This window comes from Leuresthes tenuis, unplaced genomic scaffold, assembly GCF_036924035.1.
Source record: "Leuresthes tenuis unplaced genomic scaffold, fLeuTen1.0.hap1 SCAF_8, whole genome shotgun sequence".
Classification (NCBI taxonomy): domain Eukaryota; kingdom Metazoa; phylum Chordata; class Actinopteri; order Atheriniformes; family Atherinopsidae; genus Leuresthes; species Leuresthes tenuis.
In genome coordinates, this window is record NW_027325362.1 from 7,277,891 (window position 1) to 7,301,456 (window position 23,566).

Consider the following 23,566-nt stretch of genomic DNA (forward strand, 5'->3'; position numbering starts at 1 on the left):
ACCTAAAGATCACATAAAATACATGACTGGGCTCAGTAAATGGCAATTTTTGTCAGAATTGGCCCATTTTTTCCAAACTTGTGCACTACTACGAACAGCAATTAAAAAGAAATAAGCAGGGAAATATACTGTATTTTATGGCGGACAGCATCACTGTCATTTCAAAAGCATAGACAGCACAGTTTAATGTGAGACTCACGTCCTACTAGAAGAATTCTTCTACAGCATACACATGATTTCTTTATCTTTATATACACTTTATTTCTGCCAATGGAAATGTTTTTTTATGAAGTAGTGGTCTGAGGATGCCATCGAAGCTTACCAAAGTGCTGAGTTGAACCATCGCCTTCTATCCCAAGCAAAGGGGGTGGACAGAGTCACAGAGAGCTGTGCAGTGGGCTATCACCTCCAAAGCTGTCATGTTGTTTGTCCTCAGTATCAGCCACTTTGCTTCTACTATAATCAGCATCCCTCCAGGTGGTTTACTCCACCTCTTTATATGGGACTTGTGCACTGTTTAAGTTTTTATTGCATTTAATGTTTTCTCTCGCAGTTCATAGTAATGTGTAATGGTTTGGAATGCATGAAAAAACATTTTGCAGCCCTCTCACTTTTTGCACTTTATATTTTCTCTTTGGGTCATTTATCCATTGGTAGGCTGTTTTGTAAATGTTATCTGCTTTGTTGATGTTCCTTCTGGCATTATCATGATCCAATTAAAGTGCTGGGAAGAGGTGCCAATCTCCCACACCTACCCTACAGTCAGTGCTCTGTTTGGAGCAAGAAAACCACAATATCTAGTGTGCATCAGTCCCTGATCAAAACGATTTCCCCTCATTTTTCAACACATTTGTGGTGGCCTCTTTCATCAGAACAATGCTGATCATCTGTAAATATCTGAATTTTTTTTATGAAAATCCAAGCCTAAATTCAAGCCTCTCTCCTTTTAGAAGGTTTAGTAGATTGTTGAGTAACAATATGCAGTCAGTCTTGTCTCAGACTTTTGTCAAAGTTGCAGCTCAACAAAGCTTTGGCATTAAACGACTTTTCCCTATTTTCGTTTTCAAGTGAATTCTATCAAAACCCCTCCATTCCCATCTCCTTCTCCTTAAGACCTAGATACACACATGCACATTCTGTACCACTACCACCTAATCTTGGCTGGCCTGCCCACACAGCAGGCCGCCTCCATGGGCAGCCAGAGCCCAGGGCTTTCCCAGGGTGTCAGGTTGAGGACTGGACACCCCTCCCCTGTCAAGACTGTTTTTATAGAGGTTCATCTGTCACTTTTGTTTCCATTTAGGCAATGAAAAAAACAGGCAGATGGAAACAAGCAGAAGACACCAGGGAGACTAAATCAACCAAGACCACAGATCCTTTTACCTGTATCAATATTATTCAGCCAGCAGTGGCTTGCTTCACTAAATACAGGGAAAGTTACACTCCGGTTTCAGAGTTTTTTATTTAGGTTATTGTGAATTTTACAAGAGAACAAGGAGGTGTTGGTTTCAGACTGATTCTTTTGAAAGTACTCGGGATCTTATGTTATCTGTCTTAAACCAAGAGAAGTGAAACGCAGCAAAGATGTGTTGTGGGTGTTCTCATAGGTTCTGCTTCCATCTAGTGGTTGGTAGCAGCAATTACACATTTTTCTCTCAACTGCATCTCTTCCCTTTTGTCTCAATCCTGTTCGCTTTTGTGCTTTTCTATTTTTCATTTGTATACGTGTGTGTGAATTTTGTTTTGCGTCTGTAGGATCATGAAATTCCATGTAGCTAAGAAGAAGTTTAAGGAGACGTTGCGTCCGTATGATGTGAAGGATGTCATTGAGCAGTACTCTGCAGGTCACCTGGACATGCTCTGTCGCATTAAGAGCCTTCAGACCAGGTTAGGAAACATTGGGTGTGCACATACACACACATTCACATACACATTTACAAAAAGTTCTATTTGCATTACAAAATACAATACTTTCTACATATTTAAGGATTCTGTTCCCAAATTTCGAGTCCTTTTATCGTCATTGGAACCATTTTCATTGATGTGTGAATCTCTTCTGAAGTTTTTATACCAAATATTAGTGCAGGTGGATGTTGTTGCAGAGGTCACTGTAGTTTCTGTTAGTTCTATAGATTATTGAGCACTTCAGACACAAAAACCTTCTTGATAGAATTTTGTTTTCCTCGCCTGATTGTGTGTATATGTATGTATACCTGTGTGTTCCCTCTTTTCCCCAGACTAGACACAGTTGTGGGTCCCCTTCCAAGGCCGCTCAGCAAGCGTGTCAAGACATTTTCCTCTCCCTCCTTGCAATTATATTACAGCCAGGCCCAGAGGAAACAGTCTGCATCGGGGTTAGACCTGCCCCGTCCATTGTTATTTGTCAGCTGCTCCCCTTTTAACATTACCAAACTATCACACCTGGGTCAAAAAGCATGCATTCACAGAAAAGTACCTTTGTTCAAATCTAAAGATATCAAGTTGCTTTGAATTTCTATATTCTGAGCATTCAAAGGGGACATATTGTAGAAAAGTTACTAAAATATGTCACTAGCAAGCCATTCAGATTTTCAGTGGATACTCACGTCACTCTACAGCATTATCCAGCCTTCTCCCTCTTAGTCTCTGGCTATCATCAGCTTGAGATGTTGCTGCATTCCCTGTACCTCTGAAGCAGGAAGTTGAAACTCTGTTGCTCTTCCTTTTTTCTTTGATATTAACGTAAAATCTCATCATTAGTTAGTTCACTTAACATAATAAATAAGTGAAATAATAATGTTCTACAAATACTTTTGTCTGACTCCTAATTGATGTTCTTTATTTTGTTTACCAGTTTGAGGTTTGGAAATTCAGATTTATCACTGAATGCATCATCAGTATAGCATCTGCTGTTATATACAGACATTGGTTGTAACACTGGCTGTAACAAAGACTGACGAAATGTTGCCCATAAGCGATAGCTCTTAATGTTAGTAGGTAAAAAGAGGACTGGAGAGGAGTTTAATGGGTCAGTCCACGCTCCTAAAATCATCTGCTTGAATGGAGGTGGGAATTATTGGAAGGAAAAAGAACCGATTTCTCAGTGTTACTTTAACCAAAACATGTCACAGACATTTTATTGAGACCTTAATAATGTAAGTTGAATTAGCTTGGGAAAAAAAGGACATAATATGTCTCCTTTAATGCTAATAAATCAGTTTAACCAAGATTTTATCTCAGAAAGTGGGATTTTCTGAAACTGAGATAATATGTTGTGGGAGTGTACCCAAACTGCTTCAACACAAATGCAAGTTGGCCCAGGTTCAGACCAGGAAATTGTTCCCATTTTATTGAAGTGCATATTCATTAAAATGTGCATCAACATCACCACAGAAGTCCTTGAGAAGCTCAAGCATTGTAACTATGAAACCAGTTTTGAAAACCATGAGCGCCTTTTTATGTTTTAATTCATTATTATTGACAGTTATCATAAACACATTACAGAAACTAAAGGGTTTTGATTAATAAGAAATTTCTCTAAGGATCTCATCTTGTGGAGTTGTCGATGTCTGCAGAGATAACAAGAGCTACACTGTGTTTTAAAGAAAATCTGTTCTGTTTGATATGCTTTTACCCAGTTGCCTCATCATTTATGCATATAAAAGCTGATTCATCTTCACTAGGGGGCACTGTAATGCAGTTCTCATTTGAGTTTTTTACACATACCGTACCTGTAATTTATTTTTAAGTAATTTCAAGCTCTTGGTATTGACTGCAGTCTGATGTGTTGGAATGCTGAATGAGCAGCAGTGCTGCAGGGAACATTACTGTTGTCACTTATACTCCTGGTAATTAACGTAATGCATATTTTCTGTAAAACCTGACTCTTGGTGTGAAGTGTGCTCATCAGTAAAAGCTGTAGTTACACATAGCACACACTCCTTTCAAGTTCTCAACTTGAAAACACTGAGTGCTTTGATGTACAGACGGGTGACAGAATAATGGAAAAAAACGGATTCCTTTACCCCTACATTGAGGTGAATTAGTAGCTCTATTAGACCTTGGAGGCATGTTTTGTCCCTTCAGAAAATTTAGAACTTTCCGTGCCCTATTCAGAGTTTAAGGTCACAGGGGACTGTCCCAGCTGTGAGAGGGTGATAAGCGATGTACTAGTCATGAATGTATATTGATACATTGATACTAACATCCACAATCAATTTAGAATCCCCCAGATAAGCAAACATAGCAACTCAGAGATATTTAGACCAGATGGGAGTGGTCTATTTCAAGATGTCAGTGTCCCCTTTGATATGAGTGTGAAGATTCACTAAATGGTTTGATGTGTATGGGAATTATGGGACTCACACACTATAAACAGAAAATGCAGTAATGTCATTGGAAAGAATGATGTTCCGGCCCTCAAGTTGAGATCTGAAGTCCTGTTGAATCAAAGCCAAGGCGCTCCCAAGCTGCTCTGGTAGCACATGTTGGCCAGACACAAGTTTAACAAGACAACAAGCAAACAACTAACACACCACAGGGTGTGTTACTTTATTGCACAATAAAGAAGAAACTACTGGAGCCCTGTAGTGTGCCGTTTACTTGTTTTCCCTTTTATGGCTTTTCTAGTTTTCCGTGCAGCACCTGCCCTTTTGTTGCTGGGGATGTCTGTGTATAATTTCGGTTTTATTTCAAGTTCCTGTTATTCCTGTATGACTGGCTGTGTGTTATTACCATATGCAAAATCAATGTTAATATCTCTCCTATAAAAGCACAAGTCCAGTTTAAAGAGAGAAAAAAGCATTTATTAGATGCAAATTTAGTATGAACCCCCAAGTGCAGGATGAGTGTTCAGTGTTATTTAAACTATAAACTCTGAAACACCATTAAGAATACCTACAAATAAACTATTCTGTTCCAGTACAATAGGCTGCAAGATGCCTGTATATTACTGAAAAATAAATCATATGCAGATTTAACATCAAGTTTTTTCAAGAGTGATTTGTCACCCGTCTGTATATTGACTTTGTTTGTGGTGTTACTACTAGATTTATGCTGTATCCATCATCTTTACAGATTTTGCCTACAGTGGATGCTAGAAACAACAGAATGTGAAGATCGTGACAAGGAAAAGCAGTCCTACACTGAACCTCCAAATTATATTATTAAATGGAACATTTTTAATAGCATACATGACTGGCAATTCTTAAAATATTACCATCAATATTGGCCTTCAAAAATGTCATCCTCCATTTCTGTGTGTATCTATAAGCTGGTGTTAAGTACAGCCAACAACTGATTTATCCATTCGTGCATTAGTGTGTTTTTTTGTGTGTGTGTGTATAAGAGCGAGAGTGACAGAAATTTAATTGACCCAAACTTTCTCCTTTCTCCAGACTGGCCAGTGCATCGGGCTCTGGTCCCAACCTAAGTAGCCGACCTAGGAACATGTCCTCTCCTGCTCTGCACTATAGTTACAGCAAGAACAGGAGGAAGCTCTCTGACACCGGGTTACAATGATTTAACTTATTGTAACTTTAGGATAGAATCAAAACTAATTCATTACTATTATGGTGACATTTGGTTTCCATACAGTCCTTAAGCATGTCTGACTGAAAACAAAAAAGAAAATAACTTTCCTACAGAACCATATGGTTGGAGTTCACACTAAAACATGCAGTGAGCACTAGAAGTTTTAGAGAACTGAAGAAAATACTGCAAAAGCTGAGGGGAAGGTATGAGTTAGTTTGTCTGTTAGATTGCAAGATTATGCTGAAACTACTGAAATGAATTTCATGGAACCTTGAGAAGACCTGGCCAAATGATGAATGTGAAATGTGTGAAATATAGTACTGACCTTGGTGTAGAATCTCTTGTATATTAAACATCACTGCAATTCTATTCCTACTTTTTTACCCCTAACTTGGTTGTTTTAAAGTGTTAAGCTCCATCCACATGGCAAGGCTTTAATGAACCACCTCTGACAGGTGGATGTTAACGTGTTCCCATATGCACACATACCCAAACACATTTGCTTGGTGCAACAGTTTGTCTCATTTTTCTTTACTACTTTATGCACCTTTTATCAGAGAGGTGTGTGAATGATCCTAACGTGTGTGGAATTGTTTTTGCAGTCCATTTGTGTTGAGTGAACCCAAAAAAAAGATTGGTCCTGTTTTGCAAGTCGGGTTATGCAAAATAACTTCACTAATTCCACATTGTTTTAATGTCAAAGAACAAAAAAACCTAAACTAATTTGATTCAAGCTCTGGCATTCAAAAGCCTTAATTCTGTGTTAATTTGGATGTGGCACTGGAAAACTGCCTTGATAAAATATGTTTTCCTGTTTTTTGCTATGTTGAAATGAAATGGAATAACTGAAATAGATAAGCAGAAATGGACACCGTTTTTAACATAAGTATTAGTGTTTTTTTAAGTGTGTACCAGTAGAATCTTGTGCTCGAAGCAACACACTATAGTACAGCAAAACTGAAGTTACACTATGCAACACCCATGTGTCATGTGTTTTGTATGTTTTACTAACTCTAACCCTAACATCTTAATGTTGCTTTAGGTTTGTTTTCTGACCATGGATAACCTAAAGTGAGAGTGGGATACCTACTTGTATTACATCATTATTTTCTAATGTAATAACAATGGAATATGTGTGTACATCAGGGTGGATCAGATTCTGGGAAAAGGCCAGATTCCTATGGATAAGAAACCGAGGGACAAACTCAACCCGGATGGAGAGTCTCTGGAGGGCGTGAGCATGCTGGGACGTGTGTGTAAAGTGGAAAGACAGGTGTGTTTTGAAAGAGAGAAAAAAAAATCAAAAGGACTTTTAGGAGCACGATTCTATTAGGTTAATTTACAAAATCTATTTGATGACATATCTATAAGAGGGTGATATAAGTTAACCAGTTCCTGTGAGTGAGGTATTACTTTGCCATCAAGCAAGATATCTGGCTTTTAAAGCTCAGTCTTGGTTAAAAATGAAGGTTGTCAAAAGTCATCAACAGCCTCCTCTTGCTGTGTTGTTCCCTCAGTGAACTCATTTCCATTTTTGTCATACACTCAGGTAACTTCCATCGAGTCAAAGTTGGATTCTTTGTTGGATATTTATCGCCAAGTCCTACAGAAAGGTCCTTCAGCGCTCACCCTCTCCTCCCTGCCCCTGTTTGAGCTGGAAAGCCACCAGCACCACAACTCTGACTACTCAGCCTCCTCCCGGGAAGGTGATCCTAACAGAAGCCGAGGAGATAATAGCAGCGGCATGCACCGTTCCCACAGTGCCAATCCGAGAGGTCTGCGGCTCATTCTGGCACCTGCTGATGATGATGCTCCTCCAGACTCAGCACCTCCATCTTACCCCCCATCCACAGCATCCCTCTCCCCTTCACCTTTGTTGCCCCCAGATAGCCCTTACCCGACCTTGGTCACCTCTTCCAAAAAAGCACTCTTCCCTGATTTGCCACCCCCACCTCCCTCAACAGGAAGTTTTACCCTTCAGCTACCCCCCATGGTGCATCCTTCTCACCTCCGATGCCCAACTGACCTGGTCTCAGATGATATGGCAGATGGGTTAGCAGTGGATGAAGGGAGTTTGGGCCCTTCTGTTGTTGTGGGAGGCAGTATTGATGATGACCAAGAGGGGGACAGTGAGGCAGGCACTGTACAGGGAAGTGTGCTACTGCGGGAAAAGCCTGCTTTGAAATCTGAGGGGGTTTGGAGGAGGCATTTGAGCCTTGAAGTTAACCCCCTGCTGCTTCTCTCATCTAGCCCACAGAGTAGGCCTTCAGACTGGGGAGGCAGTCTTGGGAAATCTCTTTCCGTGCATAATCTCAGCCAGCCTGGTCTCTCCTCTGCACTCAACAACAGCACTAGCAGCAACGATAGCGAAGGTGGCAATGGCCACGGTGACCTTAGCAACTGGGAAGGAACGGACCTCCTAATTAGTGAGTGCAAGATGGAGCCAGCAAACGAACATTTCAACTTCCTCTCCCAGGAACCTGACAGCAGCCCCACAGACATTTTACAGACTGTGGAAGAGGCCGTACCTCACCCAAAGGAAAACTCAGAGTTTCTCAGTCAGTCCTCACACATACAACTGGTATAAGCACACACAACAACAAACTAAACACAAGCTGCAAAATGTATGTTCACACCTTTGTGGCTGAAACCTCTTTTTAAAGTATTTATACGGGCCACTGCACAGATTATATTCCAAATTTTACAATAACATACTTTGTATGTGAACAAAAATAGTTTTTCTATTTTGTCTTACATGATTATGCCCAGTTGCATACAGAAAGTATTATATCACACACTTTTTTATGTTGCACCTAAATTACCACAGCCCATACAGGAAAAGAATGTATAATTTTGAATGCAAGTGGCAGTGTTCATGTTCCACAAAATATGAAAATGATACACAAAAATGAGAAGTAGCTCCACTGGAGAAAAGGCTAATTTATTATCTTTAATGGTCAGCACCATAAATTGCAAAAAAGGTTGTTGATTGATTTATTTTAAGAGAAGAAAATTAAAGGAAGGTTTTCTATTCATTATGTATACTCTGATTAGACATCAGAGTATACATGCAAATCAGTTTGGTTTGACTTCACTTTCCTATAATAGTAAATATTACAAACGTTACATTTATAGTCTGAAATGAAACTCCAATGAAAGAACCTAATTTGGGCTCATTAGTAGAATAAGCAATCCAACTTTTCATTGTAGAAATTAAGTAAAAGCAGAAACAAATACTGTACGATTCTATTGTGGCAAGTTGAAAGTTACGAGTGTTAAAAGCCTGTGGAAATCAAAGGTCTAATTCAGCCAGATCATGTGGTGAAACTAGTTAACATAGGTCCATGCACACATACACACACAAACACAAGAATATGGCCGCACAGATAACAATTCGCCACAACAACAGTCAAAGAAAAAAAAGCTGAGACTGATGAATGACAGATCTCATACAAACACTTATATTCAGGCTTTCTTTGAGGAAGAGGAGGTCCATTCACTTTGATGAGTCAGTGTTTGTCTTAGGTGAAATGAAGTCTTTTACTTCTGTTGTCATTCATTTGACCGCATGAATGGTTTCTAAAGACAAATAAGAAAAGAATTAGCCTACAGGGAGGGTAACAGTTGAGTTATAAAAAGAGATACATCAACAAACCCATAGCATGTATTCAGACCACCAACCTCTCATTAGATTGGTTTTCTATCTCTAAAAAAGTTGCTTGGTTTTATCTGTCAGCAGAATGTTGGTTAATTTGGATCCAGAAACCTAATTGTAACAATTACCTATCGGCATTAAAGTGTTGGACAGCTTCCCACTGGGTTTGGACAGTAGCCTAGTGAGTTCATTTATAATGATTTAAATGCTGAATTGCAGCAGAATATTCAAGTGGGCCTTCTCAACCAAGCATGAGATGCTGCATGTCTAAGCAGTTGCAAATCTTGAAGTCATAAGCAGAGGCTGATGGGCCGGATGTTTTTCTGCATGTTACAATGCCTTCTCCAAGCCTTTAACAAAAAGCTGAAAACAAAGTCTGCCTAATGAACAATGTGTTATTCTTATCTGAACTAATTTGGCAGTTAAGACATGTAATGCCAGTTATATGGACCCACTTACTATGCTAAATGTATAACATTTAGCTGCACCTTGTGCATCAGCTATGATTAAAGGCTGCGGTAGAGACCTGAGACCCAGTATGAATAATAAGAAGTGAGATGTGGTGCCACAGGGCAGAATGTGCTATCGCTGATTCAGCATGCGTGGTGTTACTTTATTAAAATGTGCTGAAAAGGTCAGCAATATAAGATATCCACATGATACAATATGACAGAGAAATCTCAATGCAAAATATGCTTGATATTTTCTGTGGCTTGTGCAGCATTTACCTGACTCTCTTACTCAAAGCAGCTTCCGTGAGGTCGCTTTTGCAAGAGGAAAAAGATTCTCAGCTGCAGGAGAGATTGAATGTGGCTTACATATGGCCTCTTTTGCCCCTCGTGCTACCCCTGAAAAGATCCTTTAAAATTAACCAAGATTTTGACGCACACTGTTTTATTACTCACCTCGATTCTAATTACAATACAATATTTAATCATTTGGGCTTATTTTTACTCAAATTCAAGTTGCATTTATCTTAATTAAGACAGTTTTTATTCCTGCCCATATTTTAGATGAGTTAATTGGTCTTAAAAGAAAAGTATGCACAAAAATATGTCAGTTATCATACATTTTTGATTTTCATTTTGATTTGTTTCCTACACAGTCACAGCAGTCTTAAAAATATATTCTACTGTATTATTGATACCCCCCATCATTTTTTCAAGCTGTATTCCCCCGCTAAGTAAGTGCATTGGTTAGCAAATTAACACACTGTAGTAGAACAAGTATTATTCTCTAACAAATGACAACTGTTAACACTTGTATGATTTTGAAATATTCTGTAGTCCAATGAGGGGTTGTTGTGGTATGATGAAATGTAATTTCATCACAAAAGCACAGTTGTTTCTGGCGAGTGGTGGGAGCCTGAAAATGTGACATGATAGGTTAATGTTTGTGTAATGTTGGAATAGATTTGTTGTCGTTAATTGACTGATTTTTGCTACATATGAGTAACTTTAAAAGCCCATGGACTCCCAAACAGTTGGAGAATTTGAGGGGTTATCCCCGTTCCACCATAAAACATGTTTATTTTTGCAATCTGTAAATTGCTTAAGGGTGCCTTTCTTGCATAAGAAAATCATGTTATTTTGTCCTCACAGAGCTATGAAGGCCTAGTTTGCCTACAGCTTATATCATACTGTACTAGAGTCAAACTGCTCATTTTGGATGGGCCATCCAGTTTCATAAAGTCATGTATATTCACAGACTTTATGGCCTGGGCGACTAATGACACCGTTTCTCTACTGCTTGAACAATAATTTATTACACAGCAGGCCTTAAAGCTTGATAATGTTAACATTGTTATTTCTTTGAAATTAATTTATTAAAGTGCACATCATGTTCTCTGGATGAGAAATGCAAAAATAATTTTATTATTCATTAATAAAGTATGGATTAATTAAGCAAATTGGATTCTTGGGTCTTTATTTTTTTTTATTATCAAAATTTAAATTTGAATGTAGCTTTTACTGAAAGCAACACTACTGAAGTTTGTGAAACTTTAAATTATGTGCTTCTGGCTCATTTTGAAGTACAGGACTTTGGTAATGCACATTTCTAGGCCCTACACTGCCCTTAGCTACCCGGCACCTGAGAAGCTACACTTCACGACTTTGGTTCCCAGCCCTGCACCACACAGGTTTACTTGACATTTTTTGTGTGCTTTTGATGGTGTCTTCAACATAACAAAAAATACGCGTGTATGGCTGTACATGTGCAAGGCTCAGTGGTGCTAAATCTTACATCTATAGTGGGAGCCAAAGAGAAAAAAAGCCCACATTTTGTAGTGTCACTTTAATAATTGTGTGGTTTTTTTTTATTTATAAAAATTAAAGGTTAAATGTAAATAAATGTAAATACTTATTCACTAGTTGATTACAACTGAATATTCAAATCCGACTCAACTCAACCAACATTCGGAAGTTTCACTGTACAGACGGGAAGTGAAGGCAACGTCGTCTTGATTGACAGCTTGACAGATAATTGTGGTTAGTTAGCGGCTAACCCACAGGTCACGAGCCAAGTTTAAAATGTCTGACTGGGAGGAATATGAGGACGGCGCTGCTACTAAGAAGTCTGCTCCGACTGAATGGAAATTGACAGTTGATGATTGTCAGAAAGGAAACGCGTATTTCGGCGTAAGAAAAGGAGCATCGTTTGGAGCCAGAAGGGAGGATAGAACCAACCACAGCCGGGAGGTACTCGAGTTCAGGAGTCGGAGAGAAGAAAGATACACGAGCGGAGGTCCTCCGGGTGAACGACGGACTTTTGTGGATGCAAAGTCGGACTCTTCCACGCCTGTGATTATCACAGTAGAAAATGCGTCAGTTGGGAGAGTAATTGGTGTGTTTTTAACTTTAAAGTATTATTTTGCAAAAGCGACGTCCACACACACATGGTGTGTTAACTAAAAATAAGCCTTCTTGCTAATGATGCTAAATTAGCGGAGCTTTGCTTGTAACAGTTTGCTGCCTCCATGTGGACTCTGGCCTCTACAGAGTTCTGTTAAGTGGTTCGTCTTTGAAACCGGCCCTTCCATATCCAAATGTCCAATGTGTTGAAACTTTTTGCGTTTTATCCTGTTTAAAGGTCGCGGGGGAGCCAAAATTCGTGAACTTGAGGAAAGCAGTGGTGCAAGAATCAAGGCAAGTTTCCTCATGTTTGTCACAAACTTTTTTTTTTTTTACACCAACAGTTTTTGTTCTATGTGGACTGACTGACAGTATTGACAGATCATTGAGCTCTGAGGAGGTATTCCCATGCAATTGTTCTAGTTAGCTAATGGAACTTGGCCCTTCTATAAGATAAGCACAACATGTTGGGTAATTATGAACAAGACAAGTTAAGATTGAAGTGATTTAGGAACTGTATTTGGGAGCTGTGTGGGAGCTGTGCAATGAGTACTTTATTATTATTTATTATTATTATTGAATGTCAGGACATATTAAGTTATTTTTGGTTATTGTGTTTTTTTTTTTTTTTTTTTTTAAAGATTAACAAGGGCGACTATGAAGGAGAGGTGGTTATCTTTGGATCCTCTGCTGCTCAGCAAAAGGCCAAAGAGTTGATTGAAGACCTGGTGGCAGGTGGCAGCGCACGGTTTAGCGATGGTATGGCATCTGTTTTTGTTAAAAGCATCTTCTGTAAATGATTTTCAGACAGTTGGGCGGTCTTAGGGACAATGGCCTTTGATTCTGAATTGGTGTCTGATCCAAACACAGGTCTTGTGCCAACATTGTAGTCTCTTAAACATTTTCCCATATATGCAAATATTAACAATGTCACCCAGATGGGAGCTTGATTTAAGCACCAATTCCACTTGAAGAAGTAAGATGAAGATGGCCATTTTTTGATTGCTTTTTTTCCCCCTTTGAGTTTTGGAGGAAAGATGGATCAGAGACAAAGAAAGAGACGTGGGGACAGTTTGGTTTTCTCTGATGCTTATCATACTTTGCATTGACATCCATCAGGGTTGATCTGATCACAAGTCATTATTCCTGTTTACATTCCAGACACACGCACAGGTGCAGTTATGTAAACTTTTCATGCTGCCACAAAGCTCAGTAAACTACTGGAACAGACTTTATGGCTCATGTATCAATGGAAACTGTCATTAATCAGGACTCTGCCAAATACATTTAGAGTTTTACAAACAAGAAATCAGATGAAAGTCTGTGAATTTTTCTTATTTTTATTTTTTTGTTGGAATATGTAAGAATATTTGGCTTAATGTATGTGATTTCAGCTCCTTTTATTTTTACAAACATGCCTTTCGAGCCTGCCAGCTTGTTTTTGGGATCAGTGGGTTAACTTATCAAGAAGCTAAAATGTGAGCATTTATTGTAAATTAATGACTTTCCGTCTTTTTATCTGGTGTGTCTTAAATGATGATGCATTTCTCATGTTGCCTCATGCTTGAGAAGTTAAAAACCTGCCCATTTTACTTCAGTTCTGAAAGGGAGACCCACGCGTATATTGCATCATATCTATGTTGAATGGCATGTGAGTTGCAGTTGGCACACCTACATACAGCACAAAAACAGTGCTGATGTGACTAAGTGGAAAGAACAGAAAGTTTGAGGTGTGCTCTGTGGTCATTTAGAAACTTGCATAATACACACTTACACACTCTCTAATTACCCAAAATGACTTAAGGCTTCCATTTCTGGTAACTGATAGCTAATAGTTCTGCAGCTGAGACAGATAAGCCGTTTCTGGTGTATCATGTGGATTGTGCTGTTATACTCTATTGCGGCTGAAATCTGTTTAATCTTAGCTGTCTCTGGTAAAAGTTTGTGAAACTACCAGGTGAACAATGCGCTGGGTATTGGGAATGATGCTCGAGTCTCTCGGTGGCACTACACAGACTTTAGACCTGCCCTAAATCTCCTGAAATCCTGAAAAGCAGTGTAAATGTTTCAGTCCAACTCTCCTACATGTTTTAAGCAACCATTATCTAACACATACACCTTGTTTCCATGCAAATCTGAGTATGCTTTACTTGAACTTTAACTAAAAATGCTGATATAATATAGATTGAAAAGTAGATGGTTGAAGCAGGGTGTTTATGGCAAACTAATTTCAAGCTTAAGAAGGTACTTGAGTGCTGTTGTGCTGTGGTATGTAAATGAAATAAAACGTCGTGGATCTGATCTTCTCAGGTTCTGGCAGAGGACGATACCGTGATGGGAGCACTGGAATGGCAAAGCAGAATGGCTCTGTCTGGTCTGCTGCAGAAATACAGGCTTCGACAGATGTCCCAGCCCTTCCAGCCATAGACTGGACCACCATCCGGGAGAACAGGGAAAAATATCAGGAGCTCAAGTGGAAAGGTGGGGGCTCTGATGTACTTGAATTGTCAGGTGACAGATCTTTAGACAGTGACGTGATTTATTGTTGAATGACTATGGTTTTAACTGAATTTAAACAAGAGTTTAAAAAAAGTGATCACCTTTATCTGTTATGGTGTTTGGGGAATTGAACAAATGCTGCTTTATCAGTTTGACCTGTTTTACCTGTATGGTTTATGTTTTATAAATGGCTCCAGTTTAACAGGTTCATTGAATGCAAAGGTAGAGCCCCTCAAAGTTTCTTCTGATATGACAGTATTTGATTTGTGTGTGGGTTGTATCCGTGACCTTAAACTACCTCTGATACTTGCATGTTTCTTCAGATCTCCCACCCATGAAGAAGAAGTTTTACACTGAGGCAGAGAGTGTGTCCATGCTCACACCCGAGGAAGTCAGTGAATGGAGGTAATAGTGACTGCGTTAGACTCCTAGAATATTATAGCAGGGTTTTAGATTCAAAGGTTTGTTTTCTCTTATTATTTATGTGAATGGCCTGACTTTTCAAGTCAAATGGGATAATAACAAGTATCGTGGTGTTTGAATGAACACCATCATCATCTCCTTTATTTTTACAGGTGCAAGAACCTGTTTTACTGGTCATTTTCAGCTTCAACCCACACTTAAAATAACTTTATTTGTTCACATGTAGCTCTGTTTGTGCAGGAAGCACCAGTAACTCACAAAATACCCAGCCAGATTAATGACAAACACCAGTATACTTTAGCTCAAAGCAGCATAGAGCATTCATTCACACAGTAAAATAGTTTGAAACAAAAACATTCAATGAAATAACACACTAAGTGATAAAGGTGGGAAGTGAGGGATAAATAACCAGGTTAAATAACGTTTTCATCTGTCTACTGTAGATTCTAATTCCAGGAGAACTATTTTATCTTATTCAGTGGGTTAAGCTTGTTGTGTAATAACTGATTCAGTGAAACACCTGTAACACTTCAGATAAAGGCCTCCCGGGCACTGTCACACAGCATAAAACTGGCAAGAGCAGAATGGGAGGTGCCCAGACTTAAGACAGATGCAAACAACTCGCACATTCTTTTACTCTCACTGGGTTTGTTGCAACAATTATTTGTACAACAGCGGTTGTTTAAGATAAAAGTGGTCATGTCTGCGTGATTGTCATAATAATCTTGACTTGCCTGTGTCAGCAGCTGGGTAAAACTAATGGAGATGTCACATTTCCACAGTTTCCCCAGAACTTGGTTTATCTTGACTTTTTTCTAATCTGAACTGGAATACTACTGAGTGTTGACATCATAGACACAGTCATCTTATTAAGATCTGTCCCCATGTCAGGCATTGCTTAATAAGATTCTTGGAAAATCCTGTTTCACTGAAATGCCTTTTCTCATTGTCTCTGATTTCCTGAAAACCTTTCTTGCACCAGAAGAAACACGAACATCTCATTTTCCTTAAACAGTAATTAGATTCCACTGACTCACCCGCTTGTTTACTCCCATCCTCCTGGACAGTTAAAAGAGCAGGAAGTGGTAAAACATTTAGCAAACTCTTTGCATAGCTAATGTTAATGTGGACTTGTCAGAGCAGATCCTATGACTCACTCTGATCTCATGTCTGAAAAGAGCTTTAGAAAATTGTTTGCATGCTGCACAGTTAGAAATGAAGTGTTAGAAATGAACCACAAACATTTCATTCAGCATACACAAATATTTCTATGAATCAGGAGAGGCATCCAACTTAAGAAGTGTCTCAGGAGGCTGAGGGGGACAAATTGACTCGAGTTGAATAACATTGTTGCAAGTTTGACTCAAACTGGTATCTCCCACAAGTTAGAACATGACTGTTTTTACACACCTCTCTTTTATGTTTGAGCTTTGGTTTCTCCTCCTCATGGCCCACCAAAACCTCATTAAGTTTGCAAACAAAAATGGAAACAGTAGATAGTGCTGTATATTTAAATGTCATGTTTGTAATACGTCACAGTCTGGATTAAATGGTGCATCTGTAGTCATCTCTGTCTTTGTCTTACAGTGAACTGCTGTTTGGAATTGACCACGCTACCCTTTCAAATGCATAGCCATGTTCTTGTTTATGTTGTATTTTTCCACAGGAAAGAGAATAACAACATCTTTGTGGATGACCTGAAGGAGGAGGGGAAGAAGAGGACCATTCCCAGTCCCTGTCGCACATTTCTGGAGGCCTTTGAGCTTTATCCAGAGATTATGGAAAATATTGACCGTGTTGGCTTTTCCAAACCAACCCCCATCCAGGTATGAACTCAGCACATGGACAAAAACTAAGGGGGTAAAAATAATTGTTCACTTAATTAAAGGCCTGATAGAATTGCTCAATATTTACCTTAAATATTCCCTTTTAAAAATCAGGTTCATACCATTTAAATATAATTTTATTTTAATTTTCTCACCAGAGTGGCACATTGGTGCAGTTATATCTTTGTGTGTAGTGGGAGACATAACACTCATAAGATAATATATTCAGAAATCAGACCTTGACTATTTTGGTGCATACTTTCAAGATGTGCTCTCAGGTTTCTTTTCCTGGAGTCATAGATTAATCAATGGATTCTGCTGGGAACTTTTGAATCACTTCCTGGTTGCAACACAGCTGCCACGTCTGACTACTTGATGTATGTGCCTCCTGTTGCTATAAAAGACAAATCCCCCAAATAAAGTGAATTGTGCCAGTATACTTACACAGTGGCTCTACTACAGAAAATGGCAAAAAGTGAAGGTCTTTATCCTGTGTGATGCATGGTTTCCATCCTTAAGGAGACCAGCAGCAGGATATGATCACAGATTCTGACAGATTTTGTTCGACTCACAGTCTCAGAGGGAAATACTCAACCCCATTTCTCACAGGCCACCTAACTAATGAATACTCTGAGACTGAATTGGTATGTTTTTTTAGACCTGTCTGTGTCTTGGCAGCTTTTTCTCCTGAGATTTGGCCATACCTCCTATGTTTTAACAAAATAAAAGAGAATTCTACAGTTTGACACTAAAACATTAGCCTCTACTATCAACTCATGAACCAACTTACTGTAACTCTACTGATAAAAGTATTCAGTGTATATTAAACTGGACCTTTTATCCAAGTTTTCACAACCTTTTAAAACTATGACCCATGAGGAGACCAGAAGTCTATACCATCTTTTATTACCATAAGTTTGAAATACACCATCGCGTAGCTGTTATATTAATTGTATGTGTGGCCGTGGGCATTCCCCGTGACTTACAAAGATTTGGAAATACCCATTGTTTTTTTGTTTTTTTTTCCTTTTTTCTTTCAATCTGCAGTTTTCCCAAAATGCAGAAATGAAAGTGCATGAAATATGTTGAACTCTGAAATGTTTTTCTTTATTCATTGAGAAATTCTAGAACTCGGCTTGCGTATCATTTATTGTGGATGAGTGGTGGTGAATCCCCATAAAAGGGCTGCTGTCACTTCTCCCTCAGTGGAATCTTACACATTCTAACTTCTGATTCATGACTCTGTTCGCTTTTTATTCATGTATCAATCAAATGGCTCTGTGGCTACTGGATGAGCGCTTCCATATTAGCAGTAAAGCACTTACCATGTAGTGCAAGGAAAAACATCCCATCACATTTTTCTTACCGTAAACGTGGGCCTCATCCCATCGCGGGATGATGGCTTTAGATGGTGTCAGTGGCAGCAATGAATACTTTTCAATCTTACATAATAGAAGCTAAAATGTTAAAAACAAAAATACAGACCTCGATTTGCATCCCAGGTGTCAGTTTTGGTAAGAGTTACCAATATCTAACATGCTTAACTCACACTTGGTTTGCTCCTCAGTTGCTACTCATATTGTCATTTTAATGGATTGGGAGCTTCAGGATATCTTTCTGTACTGACGCTTGAATGCAGCCCTCTCTCGTAAGTCACTTTGGATAAAAGCATCTGCTAAATGACGATATGTACGTGTTTTAACTTAAATGATGATTACCTGGCAAGTTTTGGATGTTTTCCTTTGCTCTTCCTAAGGTAGAGGTGTTGCTCGGCCCATGTCAGTAAAAAAATCTAACTATTGTGCTCCAAAGAGAAATAAAAGTGCTTTCTCACACTCTTATTCTTAACTTTCAGTTCCCTAAAACAGGCTTGGTCTAATTGAATGGAACATTACTGGCATGTGCTTTCAAATAGCTGCACTGCCAGTTCTGCATCTCTGCTTTCGTCCAAATGGCACCAAACAGGCACTTTGACTGATATCTGTACCTGCATCTTTTTTTCAAGATTTTGAATGTAAGACTACTGTCACAAATACAGTTTTAAAAGCAAAAGCTCACATTTCAACTAATCTAGTCCATTACTTCAATTTGTTCCACTATTTTATAAACATTCCAGCAGTATTTTCTTGTTTTGTTACTCTGCTGGTTGTGGCTTGATATAGATATTGTTGTTAGTGTAAGTGTGTGATGTCCTTTTTTAATTGTTCCTCCATCAGTCTCAGGCGTGGCCAGTGTTACTGAGTGGAGAAGACCTGATAGCGATCGCTCAGACGGGAACAGGGAAAACATTAGCCTACCTGCTGCCAGGGTTCATCCATATGGATGGACAGCTTGTGTGAGTACAGGACTTTCTTTTTACTTTTCAACTTTTCCCCATTCCTTTTAAAAGTGGGCACCTTGAGTGGTTGTGTGGGTACTTTCTCCGAATATTGTCCTTGCTTCATCATTAGACCTCGAGCCGAGAGGGGTGGTCCAGGCATGTTGGTGCTGACTCCTACCAGAGAGTTGGCCCTACAGATTGAAACGGAGTGCAACAAGTACCAATATAAAGGATACAAGAGGTAATAAGTGATACGAATAAGCGTGTATTCAGCAATTGATTGACATGATGTGACTTCTCTCTCTGTTTCTTCTCTCAGTGTCTGTATCTATGGCGGAGGTGACAGGAGAAGGCAGATCAACGTGGTGAAGAGCGGTGTCGATATAGTGATTGCTACACCAGGCCGACTGAATGATCTGCAGATGAATGAGTTTATCAATCTGCGCTCCATCACCTACTTGGTGACGTTTTTGTGTCTCAAAGCTGTGGTTTCCATTTCATTGTCTAATTTTTTTTTCTGAAACTTGTATTTTAAAAAGCTGTTAAATATCCTCTGTGCTTATATTTGGAATATCTATTTATTTTAGGTGACACAGAAAAGTCTTTTTTGTTGTGTTAGAGAACAGATGTTTTCTTGTACTTTTTCAATAACTGCTCTGATTGTCGGGAAAAGGTGCTGGACGAGGCCGACCGTATGCTCGATATGGGCTTCGAACCCCAGATTCTGAAAATTCTTCTGGACATCCGCCCAGACCGACAGACTGTCATGACCAGGTACAAACGTCACAACACGTGATTAAAGTGAAAGCTACGAGACACCAGTACACATCCACCCCCGAGAGAAATGTAAGAGGTAAACTTTGAGCATTAAAACCATCCAGTGTTATTAGTCAGTGTTCAGTGTAATCGCAATAGAAAAACGGATTTCTGTGGGGAAAAAGAGGTCATAAGGCCCTTTCGAACATGCACTCTGACATTATTCAGAGTGTGTGTGATTCATGTTTGAATGAACTTCCTGGTGTCGCTCAGTACAGACATGTCTGAGTGTTAGCAGATGAGCTGCTGAGGTGGGTGCTAATTGGACACATCTGCTTTTCAGAGGAATCCAGGCCTTAATAAATAAAATTACTGTGCAGATTCCTCTACTCTGAAGATTTCCTCAACATTATTTTGTGCTGCAGCCAAGTGTTTTTTTTCACATTTCAAATCTGTGCCAATTTAACAGTAACTGTTTAAGTTAAGTGCACGGAATCCTATTGAGTAAGAAAGGAATGAATGCAACACTGACTGCGTTACATTTTCAGTGGTGTCCATCTTTCAACTGTGTGTTTTACACAACCACGGCAGGGTTGCCTTGCTAATGTGAATTGTTATAGCAATATGACATGTAATGAAATTCAGTTTCTGTAAGGACTTTAAATGGCAGGTATCACAAAGGCATTTTGGCTAACTATGTCTAACTAATCCTAAGAGACCAGTTTCTCAGTGAGCAAATGCTCTTGCATTAACAGATTAAGAGATTCATGTACTTCAGGTATGAAAAGCAAACGTATATAATCTGTGCTAAAATTTAGCTTATTTGAGCCACATTTCTACACATTTCCATGGGGTGAAAGAGGTATCATCTGATAATGAAACGTTAAATTCAAACCTGACCTCATTGATGGTGAATGCCATTACTCCTCCATGCTTTTCAGATTTTCTTCAGGATGTTACTAGCGTACTGTGTAGAAGTAAAAATGAACTTGTGTTTCCATTAACTCATGTTTCAGTGCTACCTGGCCCACAGGTGTGAGACGATTGTCCAAATCCTACCTAAAGAATCCCATGATGGTTTATGTGGGCACCCTCGACTTAGCAGTAAGGAGAAGTTCTTTTTTTGTGTGTGGGGGTGTTAACCATGGTATTAGTTATTTCTCTTGGAGAGATTTTTTTTTTTACGTTTAAATGACCACCAACTGAGATATTCCCTCCATTCTGCTACAAAACAAAAAAGTGCCTGTAATGGAAAATTTTATTTAGCCTTATACTTGTCTCATCATGCTTAAATCACTTGACTTGATATTCATTCCCAGGCATCAGATGCACCAGATGTTACAGTACAGTATTACTTGTGAAAGTTGGTCTCCCTTTCCCAGGCACCAGAGAGATAAGATGTTTCCAATCAAACATTTCTGTATTTAATTGTTCACAAGGCCGTCCAGCTCATCAGGAGTTAACTTGCATAGTCTGATACGTAGACATTTTTTTCTTCTGTGTTCGGGTATAATACGACATGCACTGAAACTGTAAGTCAGAGCTACACTCTGACACAGGTGCTCTGTGTTGAAGTTTTGCTCTTGTACAAGAACTGTTCAATAAACCTTAACAGTGCTTGGATAATCATTCTTATTTTTTCCACCACAATCTGCACAAAAAGGCAGTGGGTTGACATCCTTTCTGTGTTTCTATTTGTTTCAGACAGTTAACACCGTGCAGCAGACTGTGCTGATTGTTCGTGAAGAGGAGAAAAAGGCCTATGTGTTTGACTTCATCAGAAGCATGCTGCCCCAGGATAAAGTCCTCATATTTGTTGGCAAGAAGCTTATGTGAGTGGGGAGTTGTAAACAAGAGGATGTATTTTAGCTCTGACCTACAGTTACTGGAAAATACTAATTAAACCGGCATACATCAGAAGCACCACCTTAGGCTGTGTCTGCTTATGTCTCCATTTACAATGCAAAAATCAGGGCCGATGACCTGTCGAGTGACATGTGTTTGGAAGGTCTGGCTGTGCAAAGTCTCCATGGTGACCATGAACAATGTGACCGTGAAGAAGCTCTCAAGGACTTTAAAGAGAGTATGTAGCAAGTCTTTAGAATAAGATGTGCACACTTCTTAAAGAGGAAATGCTGTTTTTTTTAGATGCTCTTACAGTATCATAGCCTACATACCAATACAGTCATAGGCTCTAAGGTCAAAGTGATCTTAGAAGGAGTACTCTGTGTTTTCCAGGTCGAGTTCGCATCCTGGTTGCCACAGACTTGGCATCTCGAGGGCTGGATGTCCACGACATAACGCATGTCTTTAATTACGACTTCCCACGGAACATAGAGGAGTACGTCCATCGTGTGGGCCGCACAGGCCGAGCAGGGTGAGAGTTTCTGTGTAGGGTTTCCTTGCATGCTTAAAAGGTGGCTGTTCTTGGGTTAGTTTCTGATACTGATGCCTATTTATCCCAGACGATCAGGTGCTGCTGTGACCCTGGTAACAAGAGAAAACTGGAGGATGGCCCCAGAGCTCATTTCCATCTTGGAGCGAGCAGGACAAGTTAGCAAACACACAGCATGTGTTGTCATAAAATGTCATTTATTATAAAGAAGAATATCTGGAATTCAGAGTCTGTTCTCGTTACACAGCAGACTTGTTACCACATGGAGCACAGTCACAAAATGGGTTGCTTGGTCATAGGTGATACTCTTCATCATTGACCATCAGGAACGAATTGGAACAAAGTAGCATCCCATGTTAAAGTGCATTTTGTTACAGGAAGTCCCCGATGAGCTCGTACTCATGGCAGAAAGATTCGCAAAGCACAAGAGAGAGAAAGAGATGTGCAATCCAAGGGGGGCACAGGGACGAGGAGGAGGAGGAGGAGGGTGGGGAAGGAGAGACGGTGGAGGAAGAGGCAGCAGGGATGGAGGCCAAAACTGGGGCTTCTAGTACATCACCGTCTGCACATACCACAAGGTAACCTACAGAAAGACGGTCAGTTAACATGAATAGACAATAATTAAGTCACTTTTGTCTGGTATTTTGATGATTTATCATTTGGAAATCTGTTTCTTTTTTCCAACAGGGTGGATTGAGATCTGATTTGAAAGTATACTTGAGTTGAGTTTATTTCCTGGATTGTCAGTCATTATTATCGTTTGGTTGGCAGTTACTGTTTTGTTTTTTTCCCCACAAAGTTCACGTGTTTATAATGCACCATCACAGCTTGTTTTCTCTCTGTAACTCATCAACCTCATTTATGTAAGATTGAACATTTTGTTTTGTATTTTCTTAATTTGAGGCAGAAAATCTGCCAAATAAATTCTCATTTTAAAGAGACTTGCCTTCCTTCTTTCTGAGCTGTAAGATTTCTTTAAACCTTCTTCGCACCTCTTCCTTACCTGCAGAAGAAATTGCCTGGACAATGAAAGAGGTAAGTGTTTTAAATTGATTGACATTTTTATGGTTCAACTTTTGTCAGTTCAATGAAAAACATTTTTTTTTCCTTATCCAGATCATCTGTTTCAACAAGAGTTCTGAAGAAGAAACTAAAAGCACTCCATAATACAGCTGTAAGTTTCTGTAAAAATCTATATGTAGTGGATGTGTATGGATGTTATTAAGGACATTAAATGTAGGGAAGTTGAACTATGTAGGCACACGTCTCATATTTGACTGTAGATACATACTGCTGTTTTAGACCCTTTTATCATGTATGAATTATTCA

General features: G+C 39.3%; 1 protein-coding gene and 1 pseudogene across 1 annotated transcript; both read left to right on the forward strand.

The window, feature by feature from the left end:
* LOC140312807 (potassium voltage-gated channel subfamily KQT member 5-like) overlaps positions 1 to 11,040 on the forward strand; it is a 105,464-nt pseudogene extending 94,424 nt beyond the window's left edge.
* A 657-nt stretch (positions 11,041 to 11,697) lies between these two features.
* On the forward strand, positions 11,698 to 22,849 carry ddx43 (DEAD (Asp-Glu-Ala-Asp) box polypeptide 43). The gene is made up of 16 exons (XM_072391555.1): positions 11,698 to 12,010; positions 12,257 to 12,312; positions 12,660 to 12,777; positions 14,329 to 14,499; positions 14,841 to 14,922; positions 16,607 to 16,766; positions 18,983 to 19,101; positions 19,217 to 19,327; positions 19,406 to 19,547; positions 19,760 to 19,860; positions 20,859 to 20,946; positions 21,547 to 21,674; positions 21,816 to 21,925; positions 22,081 to 22,219; positions 22,308 to 22,395; positions 22,615 to 22,849. The coding sequence occupies exons 1-16, from the start codon at positions 11,698 to 11,700 to the stop codon at positions 22,786 to 22,788; spliced, it is 2,100 nt and encodes a 699-aa protein (XP_072247656.1). The 3' UTR covers positions 22,789 to 22,849.
* Positions 22,850 to 23,566: the final 717 nt, after the last annotated feature.

What these genes read in the sequence shown, in the direction of transcription:
- ddx43 (XM_072391555.1), top strand. Translation starts at nt 11,698, where the DNA reads ATGTCTGACTGGGAGGAATATGAGGACGGCGCTGCTACTAAGAAGTCT. An exon ending in CATATGGATGGACAGCTTGT is followed by an intron (nt 19,102 to 19,216) that starts GTGAGTACAGGA and finishes CTTCATCATTAG; the next exon opens with ACCTCGAGCCGAGAGGGGTG. An exon ending in CGACAGACTGTCATGACCAG is followed by an intron (nt 19,861 to 20,858) that starts GTACAAACGTCA and finishes CTCATGTTTCAG; the next exon opens with TGCTACCTGGCCCACAGGTG.